Source organism: Bactrocera dorsalis, chromosome 6, assembly GCF_023373825.1.
Source record: "Bactrocera dorsalis isolate Fly_Bdor chromosome 6, ASM2337382v1, whole genome shotgun sequence".
Classification (NCBI taxonomy): Eukaryota; Metazoa; Arthropoda; class Insecta; order Diptera; family Tephritidae; genus Bactrocera; species Bactrocera dorsalis.
In genome coordinates this window covers 32,099,119-32,123,264 of record NC_064308.1, presented here as the reverse complement: position 1 = coordinate 32,123,264, position 24,146 = coordinate 32,099,119, and the positions used below count along the sequence as shown (strand labels likewise).

The window sequence follows — 24,146 nt, the reverse complement described above, 5'->3', positions numbered from 1 at the left end:
TAGATCGCAATGTATGGCAATTACCACATTTGGGTTTACAGCTATTTTTATCTCCTCAACAAGGTGCTTCCTATTTGTAAATTGAATTATATGACGAGTTTTATTGCCAAAGTATATGAAATTCCGTCTTAAAGTCATGTCTGCTTCTTCTAAAACGATTTGGTTTCACAAGCAATTTAATGGTTTCTCAGTTCCTTCTATCGTATAGGATAGTGACATTTCGCTGTGGACTGTAGCCAAATCTGATTGGGCATCCTCCTCTAGAGCGTGGATGTTCTGTCGTAATAGCGCGTCAGCAACATGATTTTCCTTGCCCGGTTTGTAAAAAATTTTAGCGTTGTGCTCGTCGATAAACGCTTTCCAGCGTTTAATTTTGGCATTTGGGTTTCGGTCTGAAACCGCAAACGTAAGTGGCTGATGGTTTGTAAAAATGTTTAAATTTTTAACGCCATAGAGATAGATTCTAAGGCTTTTTAGGGCCCAGACTATGGCAAGTAACTCGCGTTCGTTAGTTGCAAAGTTTTTTTCACGATCTTTCAAAGTCCTTGAAATAAAGGTGATTGGCCTATTGTCTTGTGACAGTACTGCCCCTATACCCAAAGATGAAGCGTCTGTCGTTAGATCAAATGGCTTCCTGAAGTCTGGGTAGAGTAACATAACATCCTCCGATGTAAGGAATTCCTTCAATTTGTTAAAAGCAAGTGATTGTTTTTCGTCTAATTCCACTTTAATCTTTTTCGATTGTGTGGCGCTAACCTTGCCGTTTTCTCCTTTTAAAATATCTGTTAAAGGCTTTGCTATTGCCGCAAAGTCCTTAATAAAGCAACGATAGTAGCTTGCTAAACCTAGAAAGGATCTGACATTGAAAAGAGTAGCGGGCTTCTCGTAGTTATGTATAGCATCTACTTTGCTGCGGCTCGTTTTAATGCCTCCCCTAGACAAAACAAAGCCTAAGTATTCAACGCTTTCCTTAAAAAATTGTGATTTCTCGCGCGAAATTCTCATATTAGCTTCATGTAACCTCTTTAACACCCACTCGATATGCTCGACATGTTTTTCTTCGGTTTCTGAAAAGATAATAACGTCATCGACGTAAACGTAACAGGACTTTCCTATTTGTTCTCTCAGTACGTCGTCAATAGCCCTTTGAAAAATGCTGGGCGCATTCTTCAATCCAAAAGGAAGCCTGCAGAATTCGTATTTTCCGTTGCCTACCGAGAAAGCGGTCTTTTCCCTATCGGATTCTGCGAGAGTTATTTGGTGGAAGCCCGATTTCAGGTCGAGTGTTGTGAAATACTTGGCCTTTCCTAGATTCGATAGTATTACGGTTACATTGGGGATGGGATATTTGTCATCGATGGTTTTTTCGTTTAATTTTCTGAAGTCTGTTACAAGACGTTTCTTCACATTGCCTTGTGCGTCCATTCCTTTTTTATCTACAACCCATATTGGGTTGTTGTATGGTGACCTAGACGGTCGGATTTTCGGCATTTCTTAGTAAATCGCGAATTTCAGTATTCACGAATTCCGCTACACCCATTGAATAAGGGTATAGCTTAGAAGGGCCTCATTAGGATCAGAAAAAACGCGTAATAAATTTTTCACCATTTTCTGAAATTTGCCCCTTACAATCTCGGGGACTTCTATGTCCTCTACTCGTGTGAAATTCACATTTGCACACTTTAAAAACTTTATTTCTTCTGAGCCATTATTAGTTATTATTTTTTTTGATTTTAGATCTATTGTTGCGTTTGTTTGCGTTAGCAAATCCAGACCTACTATTCCGTCGAACGTTGAAAGAGACGGGAGAATAAAAAAGGTACTGTTTGTGTCGAAAAGGTTTACCGTGCATTTTTCTTTAATGTGAGTAAAGCCATGGATTGACTTTACCAAGAAAGAATTTTCGACAGGTGCTATGTGCTTAAGCACTTTTAGAGGCTTTATATAGTTCTTTGATGCCCCCGTATCAATCAATAATTTTAGTTTTCTCCCTGCAACTGTTCTTTCAATGAACGGTAGCAAGGAGTCCTGTCTAAAAAATTTAACTGGTTAGGTTCAGTAAGGTCGTCTTCGATTGATGAGGCCTCTGAGTTTGCTACCTCATGATACGTCGTATCTTCTTGATTAGAAGTAGAATTTACGTTTGGCAGGTAGTTAACCCGTTGTTGTTTTGGTCCTGTGAATTTTGCAGAATCATTACTTGGTCTCTTCACTGTCTGTCCGTATCTTTGATTTTGATTATTAGAATATCGAGATGAGTATCCACTATTTTTCTGTTGTGCTGAAGGTTCTCTGAAGCGTTGCGAGGTATCAACGTCCATTGGCTGTACTGGCTCTAGTTTCGGCGGAGTCCTGCTGTTGAAGTCCCGCGTTCTGTTAAAATGGGGATTTTTCGCAAGATACATGTCATTCGTCTGATATCTACTACTTGTACCTTTTTGCCTAGATTGCTCTATATTTAGCCTTTGGGATTTGTCTTCCAGGCTCCTGGCATATGTGCTTGCGAACTGGTATCGCTCATGGTTAGATTCCACCTCCTGTGCTAACGCTAGAGTCGAAGGTAGATCTTTAGGCCGGGTTGAGAATAACACATCACTAAGGGGTTTCTTAGTCCCTGAAATAAATACGCGTAATGCATCCATTCTGTATTTTTCGTTCAGTGATGCAGCAATTGATTTTTCGTAAGTCATTATCGATTTGTTAGTTAAAAGGGTTAACTTTTTCTCTACCTCGTCGTAATATTGTAGTAGTGACAAACTTCCTTGACGGAGAGTTGACGTCTCCTGTTCGATCAAGTAAATTGGTCGTTTGTCGGAATAACTAAAATCGAGTCGATTAATTATGGCCCTAAATTTTAGAACGCTATTAAATGAGGCCAGAACCATGTCGGCCGGGCCTTTAACTTTATTCCTAATGATTGCAACATTGATGGCGATTTTAACGTCATTTAGTCGTTGATTAATAATTACAAGCTTTTGTTCGAAATTTTCTCTTTGAGTGGCAAGTGCACTACAAACTGCACTTTCCACTAATGCCCTTAATTGGTCTGGTTCCAGCGCCAATTCTTGTCTTTTGTCTGCCACTCTATATTCTGTCCACCAATTTTCAGTATTATCCTATTGTTGCACTGTTTTTTACTAACTTCTATTCCGTTAAGTCTCTCAAATATTTTGTCCAGGTCCTGATCACTCATGAGCTTGAAGTAAAACCGATACCAATAAGCTGGCCTGCGCAAAATTTATTTCTCAAAAACTCGTGCAAAGATTTACAGTTATATTTAACACAAGTTTTCTTTTTTATCTACTTTTTTTATTAGAGCAATTCAACATACTATATTTTTTGCACTCTACTTACATATTTTTGAATCTTAATTCTATTGTTTAATTTTTGTAGAAATTTTCGATCCCCTTTGGTCCGTGATTCCTTTTTTTGTGACGTCTCCTCCTTGATGGTCCGTACAATTATTCCCGAATAGTTTTTTCCTATTTTTTATCGAGCTTTTTATTTCCGAATAGTTTTTACTATTTTTTATCGAACTTTAATTTTTGTTCCCGAATAGTTTTTACTATTTTTTAGCGAACTTTAGTTTCTTTTATTCCCATATAGTTGGGCGCCAATTACAAATAACCGTCTTGTTTTTTGTAATTATTGATTTCTTGATCAGACCATCCTGTCTGATGAGTTCTCTGTTTAAAACTAAACTTACATTCTAACAGCCGGTTTCACGAAATTTTCTAATTGAAAATTAACTTTCATTTAATTTTAATTTTGATTTTTATTTAACTTTGCACTTAAGTTTGCAGCGTTTCACCATTATTCATAATTGGCAACCCAAAAATGACAAAGCAGGGATGTTAGTAAGAATAACAGCTGATTTATGTAAACAAATAAATTGTACTGATTAATAAAAATGGAGAGTGTAGCTCGAAGCAAGAATTTTTCATCAAGTGACATTTCTACTTTGCTAAGCCTAGTGCATTTTTTCTTTCCCTCATTATACGAGAGCGACGATTTATAAATATATTTATTAAAACCTCGCACTCCATATCACTTTCGTCGTCAGATTCCATTTTTTACAATATAAGTATTTATCTTCTGCTACTTGCAAATCAGCTGATTGGAAAACGTTAACATAGTTGCATATGACAGTATTTAATTAATATTTAAATGGCAAAGGGTGACCATTTAAATACAAATTAAGTCAAATGGTGAAACTGAAATAAATTAATTTTCACTTAAATCAGTTTCGTGAAACCGGCTGTAAATGGCTTAAACCTGCACCTTGTCTCAGTTGTTGTGGAGACGCCGACGCTTGCGTTGGCAGTTTGCCGCTACCGCTGTGCCTTACCTGTCAGCGTGGAAATGTGAATTCGCTGACTCAGGCCACGCGCGGACTTTGTTGTTGACTATGTTGACTGCTAGCTGCCAGAGTGAGAATGTGGATTCGCTGACTCAGGCCACGCGCGGACTTTATTGTTGATAAAGGGCAGCTTATGTTAACTTATATACCTAACCCTATATCTATAATGCTTAGATGTTAGGTGAACAAAACCATTATACTTTGTAGCAACCTTTTGCGAGAGTAAAACAAAGGTTAACCTTACCTACCTCTTTCATAATATTAAATGCTTAATATCATCAATTAATAACTTTGTGAATCAATTATTTGTTTCGAACTTTTTATTAAATTTATATCAAATGAAATTTAACATTCGATTTTAGCTTGGTGTCACATCTTCAATGTCAGTTTAAAATTTACACACTAGTTTATTTTTTTGAATGCTAATGCGTATCTGGGTCTTCTAGTATATTTGATATATTTTTTTACAGAGTGCGTATTTTGCCCCGATACAACGATCGGTCTCGGTCACCAGTTTTCGGCCGAGTGATTAGCAGAGAACCCATTATGCCCCAACGTGTAAATATCGGTCAACATCAGCGACATTACGGTGTTGATGGAAGTAACTTCGGTGGTTCGTCTTCCCGCATCTACGGTGCTGAAACGAAAGGAACACCCTCTTATCACGGCGCCGGTGGTAGCTCTCGTCGTCCGTTAAAATATCGTCACGTGGGTTCTAATAATGCAGCAACTAATGCGGGTAATGGTGGAAGCCCGAACTCTGTGAATGTTCAAGGAAGTTTCCAACGTTTGAAAGAACTGATTTGGACGGAGCGCGCCAAGGAACTAACGCAACAGCGCAGGGCAGAAGAGTTGGCCGCACGTGCAGCCGTTCTTAAAGAGATCACCAATGGTCAAAAGCAAGTATACCATACTGTTACATACATTTCAAGTTATATTTAAAACATTAAAATTTTATATGCAGAAACTACCAAAAATATTAACTTTATCCTTCTTACGACCACACTCCCTTTATATATGTACATATGTAACAATCTATAATTCCATTGTTGATATATTCTTATTGAACAGTATATAGTAGTTATATGTACCTGCATTCGTAAAAACTTCCTCTACTTATTTCAGAAAGTTTGGCAAGTATTGCTTTTATATTACACAACTGATGCATTAGGGGAGCATGCATTTAAATTTTTAAAAGTGGGCGAGGCCCCGCCTTGTAATAAGCTGCATGTACATACATATTTTCCAAATCACTAAAGCTTCTCTTCACTTCTTTACTGGTGTGGAAACCGCTTACGCTATTATAGCCGAGTTAAAAACAACGAGACAGTCGTTTCTTCTTTTCGCAAAGCGGCGCCACTTGGAGATTCCAAGCGAAGTCAGGTCCTTCTCCAACCTGGTCTTTCCAAGGGAGTGGAAGTCTTCCTCTTCCTCTGCTCCTCCCATTCGGACAACATGACCTACTAGCCAACATAGCCGCTGTCTTTTAATTTGCTGAACTATGCTAATGTCGTCGTATATCTCATACATCTCATCGTTCCATTGAATGCGATATTCGCCGTGGCCAATCCGGAAAGGACCATAAATCTTTCGCAGAACCTTTCTCTCGAAAACTCGCAACGTCGACTTACCAGTTGTCATCGTTCATGCCTCTGTACTATATAGTAGGACGGCAATAATGAGTGACTCATAGAGTTTTGTTTTTGTTCGTCGAGAGAGGACTTTACTTCTTAATTGCCTTCTTAGTCCAAAGTACCACCTGTTGGCAAGAGATATCTTGCGAAGGATTTCGAGGTTGACGTTGTTTTTGGTTTCGATGCTGGTTCCTAAATAGACGAAATTATCTACAACTTCAAAGTTAGTCGCGAGTACGTCGACTGTTTGTTTGATGACATTTCGATATTTCGTCTTGCCCTCGTTCACTAACAGACTCATTTGCTTCGCTTCCTTATCCATTCTGCAGAAAGTAATACGGCGAGGTTGTTCAGGCCAATGTTATTAATATTATCGGCGTAAACCAGCAGCTGTACACTCTTATAGAAGATTGCACCTTCTCCGTTTAGTTCTGCAGCTCGAATTATTTTCTCCAGAAAAAGGTTGAAGAAGTCACACGAAAGAGAGCCGTCTTGTCTGAAACCTCGTTTGGTATCGAACGGCTCGGAGAGGACCTTCCCGATTCTGACGGAGCTTTTAGTGTTGATCAACGAGCAGAGCACACTTAAATTCCAGTCATTGGGCATGCTTTAATCCGACCATATTTTACAATGGAACTGATGCATACTCCTTATCAGCTCTTCGCCGCCTTGTTTGAATAAATCGGCTGCTTCGTTGATCTCAGGCGGGTAATTACTATTCGAACTTCCTCATGGTCGAGCAATGGAACGTCTGCTCCATCGTCATCGATTGGAGAATCGGGTTCGCCTTCTCCTGGCGTTGTACGTTCACTGCCTTTTCAGCAGGCTGCAGAACTGTTCCCTCCATAATTTTAGAATGCTCTGGGCATCTGTTGCTAGATCACCTTGGGGGGTTCTACAGGAGTATGCTCCGGTCCTCAAACCTTCTGTTAGTCGCCGCATTTTTTTGTAGAATTTTCGAGCATTACCACTGTCAGCCAGCTCATCAAGCTATTCATACTCACACATTTCGGTCTCTTCCTTTTTCTGTCTGCAAATACGTTTCGATTCCTTCTCCAGCTCTCGGTATCCATCCCATCCCTCACATGTTGTGGTCGATCGTAACGTTGTGAGAATGGCAGTTTGTTTTCTCTCCGCTGCGACACGGCACTGTTCTTTTCCATTTTCCGAAAACCAATGGTTTCAGTTGCAGCTGTGCGTAAGGAGTTTGAAATGCCGTCCCACAGTTCCTTTATAACAAGTTGTTGACGAGTGCTCTCAGAGAGCAGGAGAGCAAGTCGAGTAGAAAATCCTTCGGCTGTCTGTTGTGATTGCAGCTTCTCGACGTCGAACATTCCTTGTACTTGTTGACGTGAGTTTTTTGCTACACAGTGACGGGTGCGAATCTTGGCTGCAACAAGATAGTGGTCCGAGTCGACGTTAGGACCGCGGACTAGAACACTGGAGACGTCTCTTCCGTTTATCACAACCTCATCGATCTGGTTGGTGACTTTTCGATCCGGAGACAGCCATGTGGCTGGATGTATTTTCTTGTGCTGGAATCTAGTAATACAGATAGCCAAATTTCGGGCCCCGGCGAAGTCGATCGGCCTCAACCCATTTGAGGATGTTTCCTCGTGTAGGCTGAATTTAGCGATTGTTTCGCCAAAAATACCTTCTTTGCCCACCCTGGTGTTAAAGTAGCCAAGCACGATTTTGACATCGTGGCAGGGGCAGCTGTCATAGGTGCGCTCCAAGCGCTCATAGAAAGCAGCTTTGGTCACATCGTCCTTCTCTTCCACCGAGACGTGGAAGGACCTCGCAAGGACCTACAAGCTCCAGTCCCTGTCCCGTCCATCGCATTTATTGGACGGCGGTGATGTCAGCCTTAATTTTCACGAGGACATAAACCAGCTGGGCAGCGGCATCTTCCCTATTAAGGAAGCGGACATTCCAGGTGCATTCCCTCAAATCGTTGTGGTCGTCAGCAAAAGGAGGGTCTGTCATCCGAGACTAGTAGTTATTTTTCATTTTGAGTGTTTTTTACGTGGCGGGTTCCAAAACCCTGCGCTTAGCATAACGTATGGCACATCCATAGTTGCGCAGTGCGCTCGTAAGCTACTGACATCAGTGCCGCAAGAAGAGCATAAGCGCATTACGCAACGATGGATGTGCCGCCCTTTTTAAGAGCGGTTGGGGACAAAAAATTCAATATCTTTAAAATGGTATGAATTTTCGAATTATATTAAAGGTGAATATATTCCGCGTTGTGTCACATACTTTTAAATTTTGTTTGTGTGAAGAACACATGAAAAATTTTTAAATTTTTGCATAAAAAAAGGAAAAATGCCACGCTAGCCACCAAGTTTGTGAAGTTTACGGAGACGATGCTGTATCAGTTCGTGTAGCACAATAATACAATAGTTCGCCCGCTTCCGTTCTGGAAATTTCAATGTGAAAGATGCACCTCGCTCTCGTCGACCTATCATTGAAAATGTCCATAAAATTATGGAAAAGATTAAGGAACTTAAATCGATGTTTGGGTACCAAACGAATTGCTGTGAAAAATTTAATGGACCGAATTAACATTTGCGATTCTTTGCTGATACGAAATGAAATCGAACCATCTCAGAAGCGAACGGTAACAGGAGACAAAAAGTGGATCAAATACGACAATAATGTGCGCAAAAGATCAAAACTAAATGTCGCAAAGCCAGGATTGACGCCTTGAAAGGTTATGCTGAGTGTTTGTGGGATTGGAGAGGAATCATCCGCTATGAGCTGCTCCAGCCTGGTCGAACGATTTATTCTATATTTTACTGTCAACAACTGAGAGACTGAAGCAAGCAGTCGAAAAAAAATTACCAGAATTGATCAACAGTAAGGACTTCGTCTTCCATTAGGACGACAATTTCATAATTCGGCAAAAACTTGGAGGCTTGGCTAAGAAATTTTGATGCATCTACCATATAGCTCTGACGTTGCACCATCGGACAACCTTTTGTTTCGGTCAATGCAGAACTCCCTTAACAGAGTGTAAAGTTGGTTTCTAGAGAAGGCTGTGAAAATTACTTTTCGCAGTTTTTCGCCGAAAAACCAGAAAAGGTTTATTCTAATGGAATAAAGTCTATTTCGGAAATACTTGTATGGCAACAAATTGTCGACCAAAATGGTACGCATTTGGTTCATTATAAATATAAAAGAAAATAAGTTGAAGTTTGATTAGAAATACGAAAAGACTTTTTCGACTACTCTATATTATAACCAATATACTTCTCAAGGCGACATTACAAACAGAGATACAATAGAATTTTCATATATCCACTTTTTAGGCTAACGAATTATATTTTGCTCTACGAAAAGCTAATATACACCAAGTAGGAAAAGCCGAAATAAGAACTAACACACAACACACCAGTATATTCTAGATACTACCCATATCTTAAGCCGATATTATCATTTTCGGCATAAATGAAAACTTTCACTTAAAAAAAATTTAAACCATTTTTCAAACCCTCGAGAATGTAGAATAAATCGTTCGACCACGCTGGAGCAGCTCATAGCGGATGATTCCTCTTCAATCCCACAAACACTCAGCATAACCTTTCAATGCGTCAATCCTGGCTTTGCGACATTTAGTTTTGATCTTTTTCGCACATTATTGTCGTATTTGATCCACTTTTTGTCTCCTGTTACCGTTCGCTTCAGAGATGGTTCGATTTCATTTCGTATCAGCAAAGAATCGCAAATGTTAATTCGGTCCATTAAATTTTTCACAGACAATTCGTTTGGTACCCAAGCATCGATTTGAGTTTCTTAATCTTTTCCATAATTTTATCGACATTGTCAATGATAGGTCGACGAGAGCGAGGTGCATCTTTCTCATCGAAATTTCCAGAACGGAAGCGGGCGAACTGTTGTATTATTGTGCTACACGAACTGATACAGCATCGTCTCCATAAACTTCACAAACTTGGTGGCTTGCGTGGCATTTTTCCCTTTTTTATACAAAAATTTCAAAATATAGCGAATTTCTTCATTATTTGCACTCATTTTTGACTTTTTTCAACTTCACCGAATTGCTTAAAATCTCACATTTTCAACACTATTTGGTATGACGCAATGTGATATACGACTGCAACGAAATGTATTGACAAAATATGATACTTTTCAACTAAAGGGTGATTTTTTAAGAGCTTGATAACTTTTTTAAAAAAAAAACGCATAAAATTTGCAAAATCTCATCGGTTCTTTATTTGAAACGTTAGATTGGTTCATGACATTTACTTTTTGAAGATAATTTCATTTAAATGTTGACCGCGGCTGCGTCTTAGGTGGTCCATTCGGAAAGTCCAATTTTGGGCAACTTTTTCGAGCATTTCGGCCGGAATAGCCCGAATTTCTTCGGAAATGTTGTCTTCCAAAGCTGGAATAGTTGCTGGCTTATTTCTGTAGACTTTAGACTTGACGTAGCCCCACAAAAAATAGTCTAAAGGCGTTAAATCGCATGATCTTGGTGGCCAACTTACGGGTCCATTTCTTGAGATGAATTGTTGTCCGAAGTTTTCCCTCAAAATGGCCATAGAATCGCGAGCTGTGTGGCATGTAGCGCCATCTTGTTGAAACCACATGTCAACCAAGTTCAGTTCTTCCATTTTTGGCAACAAAAAGTTTGTTAGCATCGAACGATAGCGATCGCCATTCACCGTAACGTTGCGTCCAACAGCATCTTTGAAAAAATACGGTCCAATGATTCCACCAGCGTACAAACCACACCAAACAGTGCATTTTTCGGGATGCATGGGCAGTTCTTGAACGGCTTCTGGTTGCTCTTCACCCCAAATGCGGCAATTTTGCTTATTTACGTAGCCATTCAACCAGAAATGAGCCTCATCGCTGAACAAAATTTGTCGATAAAACACATTTCGAACCGAACACTGATTTTGGTAATAAAATTCATTGATTTGCAAGCGTTGCTCGTTAGTAAGTCTATTCATGATGAAATGTCAAAGCATACTGAGCATCTTTCTCTTTGACACCATGTCTGAAATCCCACGTGATCTGGTAGGTCAGCGCACCCTTTTTTTCAACAAGTAATTTAGGAAGTTCGCCATTCAAACCTCTTACAGAAGTGTCTAAATATTTATCGCAATAGGTTTTAGTTAATATATTTAAGGATTCTTTAACTATGTCAAGGCAGACAGTTTTGTAAAATATTAAGGAAAGATGAGATCACTTCGTGATAAAATTCGTTTATCGACTTCTTTCCTTGGAAAAGGGAAGACATTTGTACCACTAATGTACTACTGTATCTTTAGTCTGCGTAGTGCGTATTATGATAGTTTGAGCGGAGTATTATAAGATCCTAAAGATACATTCTTTGTTATTTTGTTCCTTATATTGAATGTAATATGCCAAAATAACGAGGTGTCCCTATTTCCGCTCCATATAATCTTAAAATTTTTTCCACACTTTTTTCCAAGAAGCGAATTCTTTGGGTTCGCCGGAAAAATCTCTTAAACACTTAACCACGACTTGTACTATGTTAAGTGCTGATAAGTTCCCTGCTTGCCTTGGGTTTATTGTCTGGTCCGTTATTATTTCCGTAGCTGGTTTAATAATATTCTGAATAATAATATATTCCGGATTACTAATTTTGTAACATTGGGAATTTATATTAAATAAATGTTTAAATCGAAAAATTAATATATAGATACTCTTTTAAGTTATCAATCTCTAAAGGGTCCCATTGCTGTGAGGTCGCAGAGTTGTATTGCGTTATAAAGTCGTAGGTTTCCTCTAAAAGACAATTTTTTTATGTCACTTTGTAAACTTATGATTCTCAATTTATGGAGGCTCCTTTGAGATGAATCGCAGAGTTGTTTTGTGTTATAAAGAAAGGAAGTTCTCCTTTAAGGTGATGATTTGCAAATTTTTAGTTTTATTTTATTATATTATATTTTTAGGTTTATTTTCATGGCGCCCGAGCAGGGACTAAGTGCGTAAACATAGTATATATTTTATATACGTGACGTGGAGTGTGCTAAAATTATAATCTCTATACTTACCGGCATTTATCAAAAACAAAAGAAAACAAGTAAGAAAGGGCTAAGTTCGGGTGCAAATTTCAAAGCCAGGGAAATGCCTTAACATGTATAAGGTCAACCTGAGGATTGAAATCCAAGCAATTCTATAAACATATACAATGTATATATATTATATTATATGTATATATATTATACATATGTATGTATATATATTATACATACCATTCATATAACTCATATGCTGACAGACACCTAAAGTTTCTTAGAAAAACGAAAAACATTGAATGTAGTATATGGAATTTGGGGTAGTATCGACCAAATTTTATCTCTTTTTCCCAACACCACAAACTGTTTACATGTCACGTACTGAATAACTATTCTTATAGAGTAAAGTCAGTCGGATGTTCGAAAAGCCTTATATTGTATTAGTTATATGGGGGCTACGTCAAGTTTTCGCTAAAATTTATTAATTTTTGGTATAAAGATACACTGCTATGAATAAAACATGCTGGCTCATTTTCATTGAGATAACTCCCATATTGGGCGATATATGGAGTACAAAGTCACCCGGAACTTCGTTTATCTTTATATTGGATACATTGTGACTAAGGGAAGTGTTTAAAACTCAATAAAGATTTTGTCAACCTTACCACTGGTTGGGGGAAATGAACAAGTCTTTTGACGAGTGAGAAATCTTTCATTCTAATTTTATTTTTAAATTAATAAGCCTTATAAACTATTTTTGAAGTCTTACTTATCTAACTAAATATATGTATGTGTATGGACAGCACACCACATGGGGTTGTTTTTAACTGTACAATGCAATACATGTATGTTATCGCATTGTTTATGCTGTATGGTTTGGGATTGCTTTCATGTGCATAAGTGCATTTCTAATCAATTGCCCAAACCTAAGTAAATATGTTTATACTATTATAATATATTTCTGGAATGCATGCGTATTGCATATAAATGCATAAGTGCCTCATATACATATGTATGTGTGTTGCATATAAATGAATGTATACCAGTGGTCGGCATGAGAGGATCTGTCACTGTGCTGGTGAGCACGAAAAAAAAGTAGCCCAGTGAGAAATTGGAATTAAAATTAAGCAATTTTAATTATTAATTAATACTATAATGAAAATTAACAAATTGTCTTTTGAGGATATATTCCCTATTATCTTTAAAAGACTTCGAACATAAAAGGCATTGCATGGCATCAAAGGCATTTAGAACCATAGAATATTTCTCGCAGGGCATATTTCGTTTTGCGCTATAGTCTTGCGTGATGTTAATTCGTTGATGGCTCGACAACGACTGAACGATAGAGCGTAAGCGTACGTGTGAAGTTAGTTTGCAAAATTTTGCTATGAAATGCCGACCACTGATGTATACCCTGCCAACCATGAGCGGGTAAAAGTCCAGATAATCAGTGGGTAAACATGTGGGTAGTTCGCCATAGGCCGCGTAAAGATTCTACCTACTTTTCCCCTCACACGTACGTATACTTGTGATCATACATCTTTTTTTGCGCTCATTTAGCAGTGTCATATAAAAAAGTATATCTGTCCTGATCTAATATCGCCAATCGACGGCTGATGCAGGGTTGCATTTTTTGATTCCTACTTTAAAAATTTCTTCAAATTTCAAAGAAAGTTTTTTTTACTAACGCTAACATTGTATAAATAAAAGTATATTTAATTTAAAGAAATAATTTCATCTGAAAAAAGATTAATTAAAGAAAAGAATTATTAATAGCTGAAAATAAAAGAGTGAAAAAGGATTATAAAAGACAAATACCTGAAATAAAATAAAGGTTATTAAAACCTGAGCATAAATAATAATTACATTGAATTTGTAATATCTAAAGGAAAAAGAAAGATTAGATGCATAAAATGATAATAATATCTGAAAGAAAAGATTAATATTATCTGAAAAAATAAAATGTATTAAATACAAATAGAATTTACTGTGAAAGAAAAGATAAATATTATTTGATCATTTAAAATATAAAACAAACATTTCTTTTCACTTATTATATTGGATTGTGCAAGCCGACTTAAACGCATAAAATACATACATATGTATGTATGTATTTATTTTTGCGTATTATATTGGACTGCGCAGTCCAATTTCAAAGTACACACACTTTTTTTCACATACTTAACAATTGATATTTGCTGCTTCTGATGGTATTGCTGCTGTTGCTTTTTCCAATTCATTCGGATTTCCAATGCTCTAAAAATAAATGAAGTAATTATTTGCAAATTATTAAAAAAAAAATCACATAAAATTCACTTACTTACCCTCTTGTTGTAAGAGCCTCCTTTATGATGGTTCGACCACTAATGACATGCGTCTTTCAATCGGTTTCTTATTACCCTTTTTGAGATTTTCTTTTGGCACTATGGACAATTATGTTTTCTTCTTCGCCCTCATAAAATATGGTCGCTGTGGATTTGGTGGGGGAAAGTGTAAGGTTCCGTGTTACTTTTGAACACATGCCATCGATTCCATTGCCCGACGTCAATACAATCATCAGCGTACGAGGTTGTGGATACCGCCTCTGGTGGCTGTGGGATTTTCGAGATGTATAACATAAACAGTAACGGGGAGAGGACACTACCCTGCGGAAACCCCTGTTTAATTCTTAACACATGCCATCGATTCCATTGCCCGACGTCAATATCGTGCAATCATCAGCGTGTGATATTATGGAAAGTCCCTCAGGCGGCTGTGGGAGTTTCCAAATGTTAGAAGTTAAACAGTAACTGGGAGAGGACACCACCCTGTTTAATTTTTCTCAGTTTAGAGTTTCTCCTCGAAATAGTACGGATGATTGTCGACCGCTCAGGTAATTTATGGTTCACCTCTTCAGGTCTGGAGGAAGGGAAGTTTTTTCGGGGTCCTGCAGTAATATTGCGTGCTACGAGGATCGTTCCCTCACTGGGTGGTTTCTGGGGCAGGCCACAAACAATCTGGGCGTTTATGACGCTAAGTGCTGTAGTGGTGTTGTGCACTTTTCAATATCCATGCAGGTGGTTTGCTAGGGTCAGGTGGTGAGGGAATGTAGGGAGTAGCAAGTCCTCAAGTGTCTTCACTACTGGAGAAAGTAGAGTTATCGGACGATACGACTCCCTTTTATTGGCGAGTTTCAGTAGTGGGACCACTCTTCCGACTTTCCACACATCGAGTATTTGAAGAGTGGTCAGCGACAGGTTGAGGACCTTGGTTAGGTAGCTTACTCCCGTCGAGCCTATATACTTTAGCATAAGCATGTTGATTTCATTAGGGTCAATGGATTTGGATGATTTTGCTTTTTTGATGACACTCTGAACCTCCTCATCGGTGAAAGTAAGCGGCGCGCAGTTGTTTGGCATTTTGCGCAGCCGTCGGTTAACAGATCTCTTGACTTTGTCTACCGAAGGGTGCAGTGTAAACTGCCGGCACTTCTTCGGGTCCGAAGGGGCATGACCATTGAATTAAACTTCAACTCGGTCGGCATGTCTCTTCGGCGTGTCATCAGGCGTGTCAAGATCCATTGTTGCATCTGTAACAAGATAACCAGCCTCCCTACTTCCTCCGAAGTGAGGACTCTCCCGGAGAATAAAGTCTTCTCTTCCCTTAGGTGATAAAATCCCTTGTTTAATGTCATTATCCAAAATTTTAACTTCCCAAGACTCCTTTTGTTCTTCAGTTTTCTTCGTTTCTGCCAGGATTTATGGTTTTTGATCGCATTTATGTAGTTGTTGACTTATTATCAGCTATCATTAGGTTATACTCTTCCATTGTGTCATCAACGAAATGCTTCTCGAAACGTGTATCTTCCACGCCTTAAATTGATTTTTTTTCTTTAATCTTTTCATAATGTGAGTTACATCATAAGATCGATCTTCTACCTCAACCTTAAAATTCTTGGATATTACTTTCCTTGTTGCTCCATAAATTCTTAAGACGGTCTTCGTAAAATTCGATTTCAGTTTCGTCTTCAATATTTATATTTATTTTTGCCTCTGCAATTGTAAATTGAATTTTTCCGCACTTTTCTTTATTGCCTGCTCTATGATTTTATTGGCAGTAAGTTTCTTTTTTAACTCCTGGATTCTCTTCTTATTATCTTCGGCTCTCCTCCATATATATTCTAGATTTATTTCCTCAAATCTAATGTCTTCTACGCGCAACTTCCTCTCAAAAGTGATTCCTTCTACGCGTAGATCGCCTTTCCGTTGTAACATATCCGCAATGCTCGACATTTTTAACTATCATTTGTTTAATAAACTGTTTGTTTTGGTCGCCTGATTGACCTTGCTGTGACTCGAAAGCCGCTGAAAGTTTTTTTTTAAATAACAGTTTTTACACAGCGTTTAGTTTCGAACTAAAGCGGCTTATGTGATCAAATGAATACGTGGGAACATGCACCCGTCTTAAAAATAGTCAAAAATTCCTTATTAATTTGCCAGTGTAAGTAACAGGGCTTTTATGTTGCCTATACACATACATATATAATAGGACTTTTACATATATTGCATGTATTTTATTCATAGAGGTCTTACAATTTTGGCTCGAGCTGCTTATCCGGCTCGAAGGATCAAATGTTTAAACTCAATAAGGACTTTATCAATCTTACCTGAGAAATCTTTCATTCATGAAAAGACTTTTACATTTCCCTCAGTGGTAAAATTGATAAAGTCTTTATTAAGTTTAAACAGCAAATATTGGTCCGATTCAACCCATTTTTAAAAACAGAACTACCGTTGTCCGAGAAGTAGTATCCCTGAATTTCAATTTTATATCGCAGACATTGATTAATATTTTTTAACAAAAGTCTACTGCCGGGCCGTAAACAGTTTTTGTTGGATTTGAACAATTTTTGGTCATAAGGTGGTATACTTTAGTGGCATTATTTGTGACAGGTGTAATGCCGTTATATTAATTTCTTCTTGATTTGCATACTGGATGAATCAAATAAAATTTAAAATTGTGCTACATGGGAAGTAGCCGTGGTTATTGTCCGATTTCGCACCAATTTCACAATGTGAAATAGAAATATTAAAACAATGCCAAGTACCAAATTTTGTCGCAATCGGTTGGTCGGGTCCCGAGATATGGGATTTCACCAAAAAGTGGACGGTGCTACGCCCATCGTTCAATTTTCACATCGACTTCCACAAAGCTTCCTCATACCATCCTGACGGAAAATTTTTACGTGTTTGACGCATTTAGTTATTGATTTATCGCACTTTTAGTAGTTTTTAACAGTAAAGTTATATGGAAAGTGAGCGGGGTTATCCTCCGATTTCATCCATTTTCACATTGTCGGTAGAAATTCTCATAAGATTTTAGCTCGTGCAAATTTGATTAATGTAGCTTAAATGGTTTAGGAGATATGAACATTAAACTTGTTAGAAGGCGGGGCCATCCCCACTTTTTCACAATTTTTTATCCACCGGTGCCCCTTACTACTGCGATCTCTTTTGCCAAATTTATATCTTAAATAGGTGCTTATTTGTGGTACTTTATGGGCTTAATGGCGATTTTTGGGCTTGGAAATGGTCCGATTACGCCAACTCTAACTTTTTCTGTACTTAAAACCCGCATACCAAGTTTCATTAAGATATCTCAATTTTTACTCAAGTTACAGCTTGCACGGACGGACGAACAGACAGACAGTCAACCGGATTTCAACTTTTTTTTTTCGTCACACTGATCATTTATAAATATATAACCTATCTCGATTAGTTTTAGGTGATACGTACAACCGTTAGGTGAAAAAAAACTGTAGCAACTGGTTACAAGAGTATTGTATTGTCTTTCTGATAGTCCGCCGGCTTTCTGGATTGTAACTCCAAGCGGTTTCTTATTATGTTTTCGTACACTTTGCCCATTGTGTCGAGCATGCACAGCGGTCGATATGAAGAAGGTTCATCTGGTGTTTTTTTTTTTTTTGGTTTTGGGATTTATTCCAGGCGCTGGACTTTCCAGGGATCGGGGAACATCCTTTCTTTTTACATGCGTTGTACATTTTTGCGAAAAGAGTTGGCTTTGAAATTATGGCTACCTTTAGAGCTCTGTTGGGTATGCCATTGACACCAAGCGCTTTGTTGTTTTTGATTTTTTTAGCTATGGCCAATAGTTCTTCTTCTGTGACCAGTGGAGGTGATTTACCAGCCTCGACGACTTTCTTCATGAACGGAGCGTATTTAGGTTGCTGCCGCTTATTTTGGAATTTGGACATACAGATTTTATAAGCAGTACCCCTGGGGTCTATATTCGCTTCTTTACATATCTTTTCATAGCATACTTTTTTGCTACGGATTATAGCTGGCTTTAAAAGCTTCTTTGAGACGGTTTTCATTTTCGCTGCTTTAATTGTGTTGTAGGCGACGTCGGGTTGAGTGATTTCTTCATTCCACCAGTATACAGGTCTTCGCTTATTGTGGCATTTTGTCCTTCGCATTGTAGCGTCGCATGCTGCTACCAGTTCCTTTCGCAATGCGGTTACTAAGTGGACGCCGCCTTCGGCTGATGCTATGGCTGCACTCCAGACTGTCTCAAAAACGTCAGTATCAAAATCTGTTTGCTTCCAGGTTCGTTTTTGTAAAGTGTTACTACGTGGGGATACCTGGTTTCGAGAGAATAAAACTTCTGCAATGATTGCCAAGTGGTCACTAGAGCTAGACGCCCACGATGGTTTGAACTTCTGCTACGCCAGACATTAGGCCTTGTGTTAATATCGCCTGCCATTATTATCGGCGATTTGCCTCTGCTTTCTAAGGATAATTCCAGGAAGAAGTCTTCAAGTTCTCTAACGGACGCGCTGGGACTAACATAGCAGCTTACGTAATAAATTCCTTCTATTTGCGCCCACGTAAAGCCATTTTTTGCTTTTCTGCAGCAAGACGTAAATGTTTTTCCATTGCAGGACAATATTGCTGCTTTGCCACTTCTATCTGTAATCCAAGTGCTTTTCGAACGTTGGGAATATTTCTCACTCAGTGAGGCGACATCAATGTTGCTTTCTATCACGGTTTGTTGCAGCAAGGCTTGTGCTACGACGCATTGGTTTAAGTTCAGCTGCAATATTCTTATTTGTCAATTGTTTTTAGCACCTCCACGTATTTGAGGCAAGTCGTACTTAGAACCAAATGTTCTCCTTTGCATAGCATGCAACCCGGTGTGTTAATGCATACTTTTGCACCATGTCCGCGCTTCCACAACGTGTGCAAAGAGAGGACCTGTCGATCAGACTGCAACATTTACGCGCCATATGGCCTGGATGCAAACATCTGTAACAGCGAGAAACAGAGACACATTGCTAGTGTGTCTTTATTATTTATTTTCATGGATTCACTAAATGTTTCTTGCGCTTTTTGAGTTACGTTTTATAGCTTCTTCATAGGTGGTAGGTCTTCCGTGCTCTTTTTGGGGTATTTTGGGGCGATATTTGTGACGCTTTCCCTACCAACACAATTTTCTATTAGATTTCTGGATTATTTGTTTTGCCATACAAGTACGTTATGCTGCTACAAGTTCTCTCATAGCTTGGTTCCGTCCTAATTCACAAAAATTATTGATACATTTTCTACTTTGCCATCTATCTCAGATTCACTATTTTGTATTGGGCCAGCAACGGCGAACTCCTCATTTTTGCCATTTGGCGGCGTTCTTGCAATTTTTGAAATTCTCCGAAAATTATTTTTGGTGTACACCCAGAACTATTCTCAGAGGCCATACCCTCACTAGGAAATAGTTGGGGACACCTGCCAACTTGTCAGTCTTTATCTCTTAAGTCTTATTTCAATTTTCGAGGGTGGGCGACGCTAAAACCAAAAGGGATTGCAAAAAAATATAAAAACAACAAAGGAAAGAAGAAAACGGAAGGGGACAACAGTTAAAGTTTACAACCACAACGGCAAAACAAAAATTAGTCGCCACGTTGTGCCTGGATTTCTTTTCTTAGGGAAAACAATTTTATTAAAAACAAATTTTCCGCGGAAAAATGTGTAGGTATATAAAAAAGATTAATATGAGATACAAAAAATCTCTTTCTTTCGATTTAAATTGCCCACTTGCGTCCGTCACCTGAAATTTAGCCAAAGCTGCCTTAAAAAAAGGAAAACTATAAAAAACACTGGACCGCACAAAAAACTCGTCCACTTTACACAATGTCTCCGCCTGCGTGTGTCATATATATATAAGTCATATATACATAAATGTACGTGTCTACATAGGAAGAAGGTGCGGGGAACAAGATTTATAAATTGTGGGCTTGGGTTGGGAAACATAACTGGGGAAAATAATATAAACGTTTGTGAAGAAACTGAAAGTACAGTGAAATCCAAATTAATTGTACCAAGGTGTTGGAAATAGTTTCAGCTAACAACCGGAAAATAATAATTATATTGTGTAAAAGTGCCGTATGACGAAAAATTAAGATTAGACCGTGAAGTGCCGCTACAAATTAACGCTTCTTGTACCGTAACAGTGCAATACCACTATAACTTACCGCTTCCAATGCCGCTACAAAACCCCGTAACAACATACATAGTGTCGCTAAGTTAATACGCTACGTCAATACCATCACTTCGCTGCCATCACTCCGCTGGTACGATAACGTTGTTGCTGTATCACACAGCTGCAGCCATCAATCCGCTTGTGTCAACGCACCGTTGCTGCCAACGCTACTGCTATTAAGCTGTCGTGGGAATGAGCTGCCACTGCATCCTGTGCCAAAGGGACGTAAGCGCCAGAAAATAGCCGACGCACCAGATAACGAGTGCGAATTAGTGAAAAAATGCAAATAAAAAACACTACAACAAAACAAAGTGCACAATTTCAGTTTAGGCTTTCCCTTTTTTCACTTTATACATAATGTATTTTATTGACTTTATTAATATTGCACATGCATATATTCATATACTCGTATTAGTACATCCTTACTACGTATATTTCAAAGTGAATCAATGGATTTTTGGTTTTGCGGTAGCTCTTTATTTTGAAATAAAGGTGAAAAATTATTAATTACCAAATTAAATTATTATATTTCCGCAATATTTTCGATCCGGTTTTGCATTCATTAGTAAATTTTTTGCCATTTTTATCGATTATCTTTCGGACACGTTCCATTTAATCGGACTTTATTGTGCTAGTGTTTATTTTGTGAATTTTTCTATTTGGCTTTTCGTTATTTCGACATTTTTCGTTCTCGCCAGCTATTCTCAATATTTAAATATTCTGTGCTAAATAATTTTTTCGTGAATTTTATTTCAACCAAAGCAAAATGAGCAAGCCAAAGCCAACTCTCGCAAACCGGTCTCCAAATAAGGAGTTGACGGAGTTAAGGTCATTACGATGTCAAAGAACGGTTGCGAAAAGACTACGTCTTTAGATCCAACCGAATTAGGATGTCGTTTCGACATATTAAATTCACATAGTGACAAATTGAAGAAATTGATGAAGACACATGGCTCGAGGGAAGTTAGAGGACATAATCGTTGAAACGAAGTCCATAATAAAGTCAATTTTAGCAAAAACTTAAATTTAAATTGCCGAAACATGTTTTGTAGCTTCTCACAGCTCAAAGTTCCCTAAAATAAAACTGCCGAGATTCTGGGAAGAATATTCAGAATTTAAAAATTGTATGAGTTTATTTGAGAGCTTGGTTCATAATGTTTCAAATAACCCAAATATTGAAAAATTTAACCATTTGGTAAATTGTCTATCTGCAGAGGCTTTGGGAACAGTTAAAGCGTTTCATATGTAAAAATTACCCGAAAGCCTTGGCAATTTTCAAGAAAGCTTATGATAATAAATGTTTGATATTCTTCAATACAATATCTAAACTTTTTGAGCTGCCAATCATCCCAGAGCCATCCGCACGAATCCCATACCAACAGGCAGTACGAGTCATCGGAAGCAACAGCAAAATGATAGGACCAAATCGACGCTAGTTGCTGCAAATACAAGGCAGCCAAGTTGTCAACAGTGCAAATCGAGGAATCACCATTTAACTGCCTGCCCCACTTTCAAGGCACTTCCGGTACAACAGAGATTTGAGTTTGTGAAATACTGTTTGCGTAAGGGGCATACCGTATCCAAATGTAGAGTGGATTGATCTCATCACACGCTTTTGCACCAGCGTCCGGTTTTCTTCCCCGCTGTGCCTCATCAACAACCATTCACCACACATGCCATGCATACAGCGAGTATGACGGATCGGGTAACGTTGGCAACAGCAGTATTTTTAGTGAAGACCAGTTGTGGAGATTCCCTGCCTGCGAGAGTGTTTCTGGTCAGGCTTCAAGGTCAACTTGGCACAGATGTTTCGGACTCGATGTTAGCACAAAACGTTAAGAATAATAGAAATTGGCAATTCCAATACAAAAGTCAAAACTAAACGCGTTTTACAAATCGCGGATAAATAATTATGAACTTCCGGCGGAATTCTGGGTAATGCGATGCATTTCAGCTAATCATCCAAACCTTAACATCAATGTTAGTGGCTGGAAAATTCCGCAAAATATTGAATTGGCGGATATAGAATTCCAAAAATCTAAAAAAAGTGGATATCTTTTTAGGTGCTGAAGCATTTTTCGATTTTTTAGCTGATGGTCAATTAAAAATGATCCTAATCAACCAACACTTCAGAAAACCCTTTTAAGATGGATTGTATCTGGTAAATACGCAAGCAATTTAAGTTTTCCTCCCAAATTACATAGCACATTATGCCAAGTTGAAGAAGACTTTGCGTAAATAGATTCGAGTAATAGATTAGTGCAAAATATTTGGGCTCTAAAAGAATTACGTTCAGATTTAAATGGCATCAAATTCACACCAGAGCAACAAGAGTGAACAATTTTTCATAAATACGACTCAAGTATTGCCTTCATAACTGCTACAAGTCAGAATGCCATTTAAAGCTGACTGAAAGTTACTCGGTCACTCCTATGAAACCCCAAAAAGATCCAGAACTTCGTAAATGGTATCTGGAGTTTATGAATGAATATGGAGCACCGAATGAGCCACACTACTTCATACCCCATCAATGCGTTCTAGGGCCCGATAGTACAACAACCAAATTACGTGTTGTCTTTGATGCTTCGAGTCGATCTTCAACTCAGATAGCATTGAATGAACCTTTGATAGTAGGTTCAACCATCCACGAAGAGTTATACTCAACACTTTTTCGTTTTCGCTTACATAAGTATGCACTAACAGCGGACATTACTAAAATGTATCGCCAAATAATTATGCATGAAGAAGACAGAAACTGTCAAATTATTGTGTGGGGAAAGCATCCTTCTGGGCAAATATCCGCTCTTTTCATTTGCTATTAAAATAAACTCTAATGTTGATGACCTATTAACTGGATCCGAAAATTTCGATCCTCTAGATCTTTTAAAAAGTGAAGTAATTAAAATATTAAACTCGGCCGGATTCACCTTAACGAAATAGTTTTCAAACCACCTTACATTTTTATACCGTAATTGCACTGAAAAGTCATTAGCCTTCAATGATAAAAATTCCATTAAAACGTTACGAATTCATTGGTTGCCAAAAGAGGATTTGTTTCGCTTTGGTTTAGAAGACAATTTTAATGATCTGCGAGCCACTCAATGAACTATTTATTGTCAATTTCTGCTCGTTCTGGCGGCATGTGCCAACAAAACTAAAAAAAAAAATTAATCCGTGTAGGAGATTGCTTATTAAATGCACCTCTCCCATATGATGCTAAATTTCCGATTTTATTAAATAAAATTTCGCACTTCGTTATAACATATTTACGGTTCCTGCAGCTTCGCAATAACTACGCTGAAGCTAAAGCGTTGGTTGCGCTTCTTCGAGAATGCATATGACTAATTAATGCCCGAGAAGCTAAAATAATGGAAAATTTGCCAGTCGCAAGACTTCGAGCACTTCGGCCCTTCCTTATATGTGGCGTAGATTTTTGTGGTTCGATATACACAACATTAAAAATAAGCAGTAGACCACCCGTAAAGACATATATTTCGTTTGTTTTACTTCTAATGCAGTACATTTAAAATTAGTTTCGGGCCTATCTTCTAATTCATTTGTTTTTGCCCTAAAAAGGTTCATTGGATGCCGAGGAATGTTGACGAAGAT

The 24,146-nt window shown here is 38.2% G+C and overlaps 1 protein-coding gene across 14 annotated transcripts in view; it reads left to right on the top strand.

The window, feature by feature from the left end:
* LOC105234143 (probable serine/threonine-protein kinase DDB_G0276461) overlaps nucleotides 1-24,146 on the top strand; it is a 412,380-nt gene that overhangs the window by 236,735 nt on the left and 151,499 nt on the right. For all 14 annotated transcript variants that reach the window (XR_007423251.1, XR_007423250.1, XR_007423248.1 and 11 more), the window contains one exon: nucleotides 4,831-5,259. Coding sequence is in view for 10 of the 14 variants with exons in the window: in XM_049460456.1 (XP_049316413.1) it covers nucleotides 4,831-5,259 (429 nt within the window). In the remaining 4 variants the exon portion in view is untranslated. The remainder of the gene's footprint in view (nucleotides 1-4,830; nucleotides 5,260-24,146) is intronic.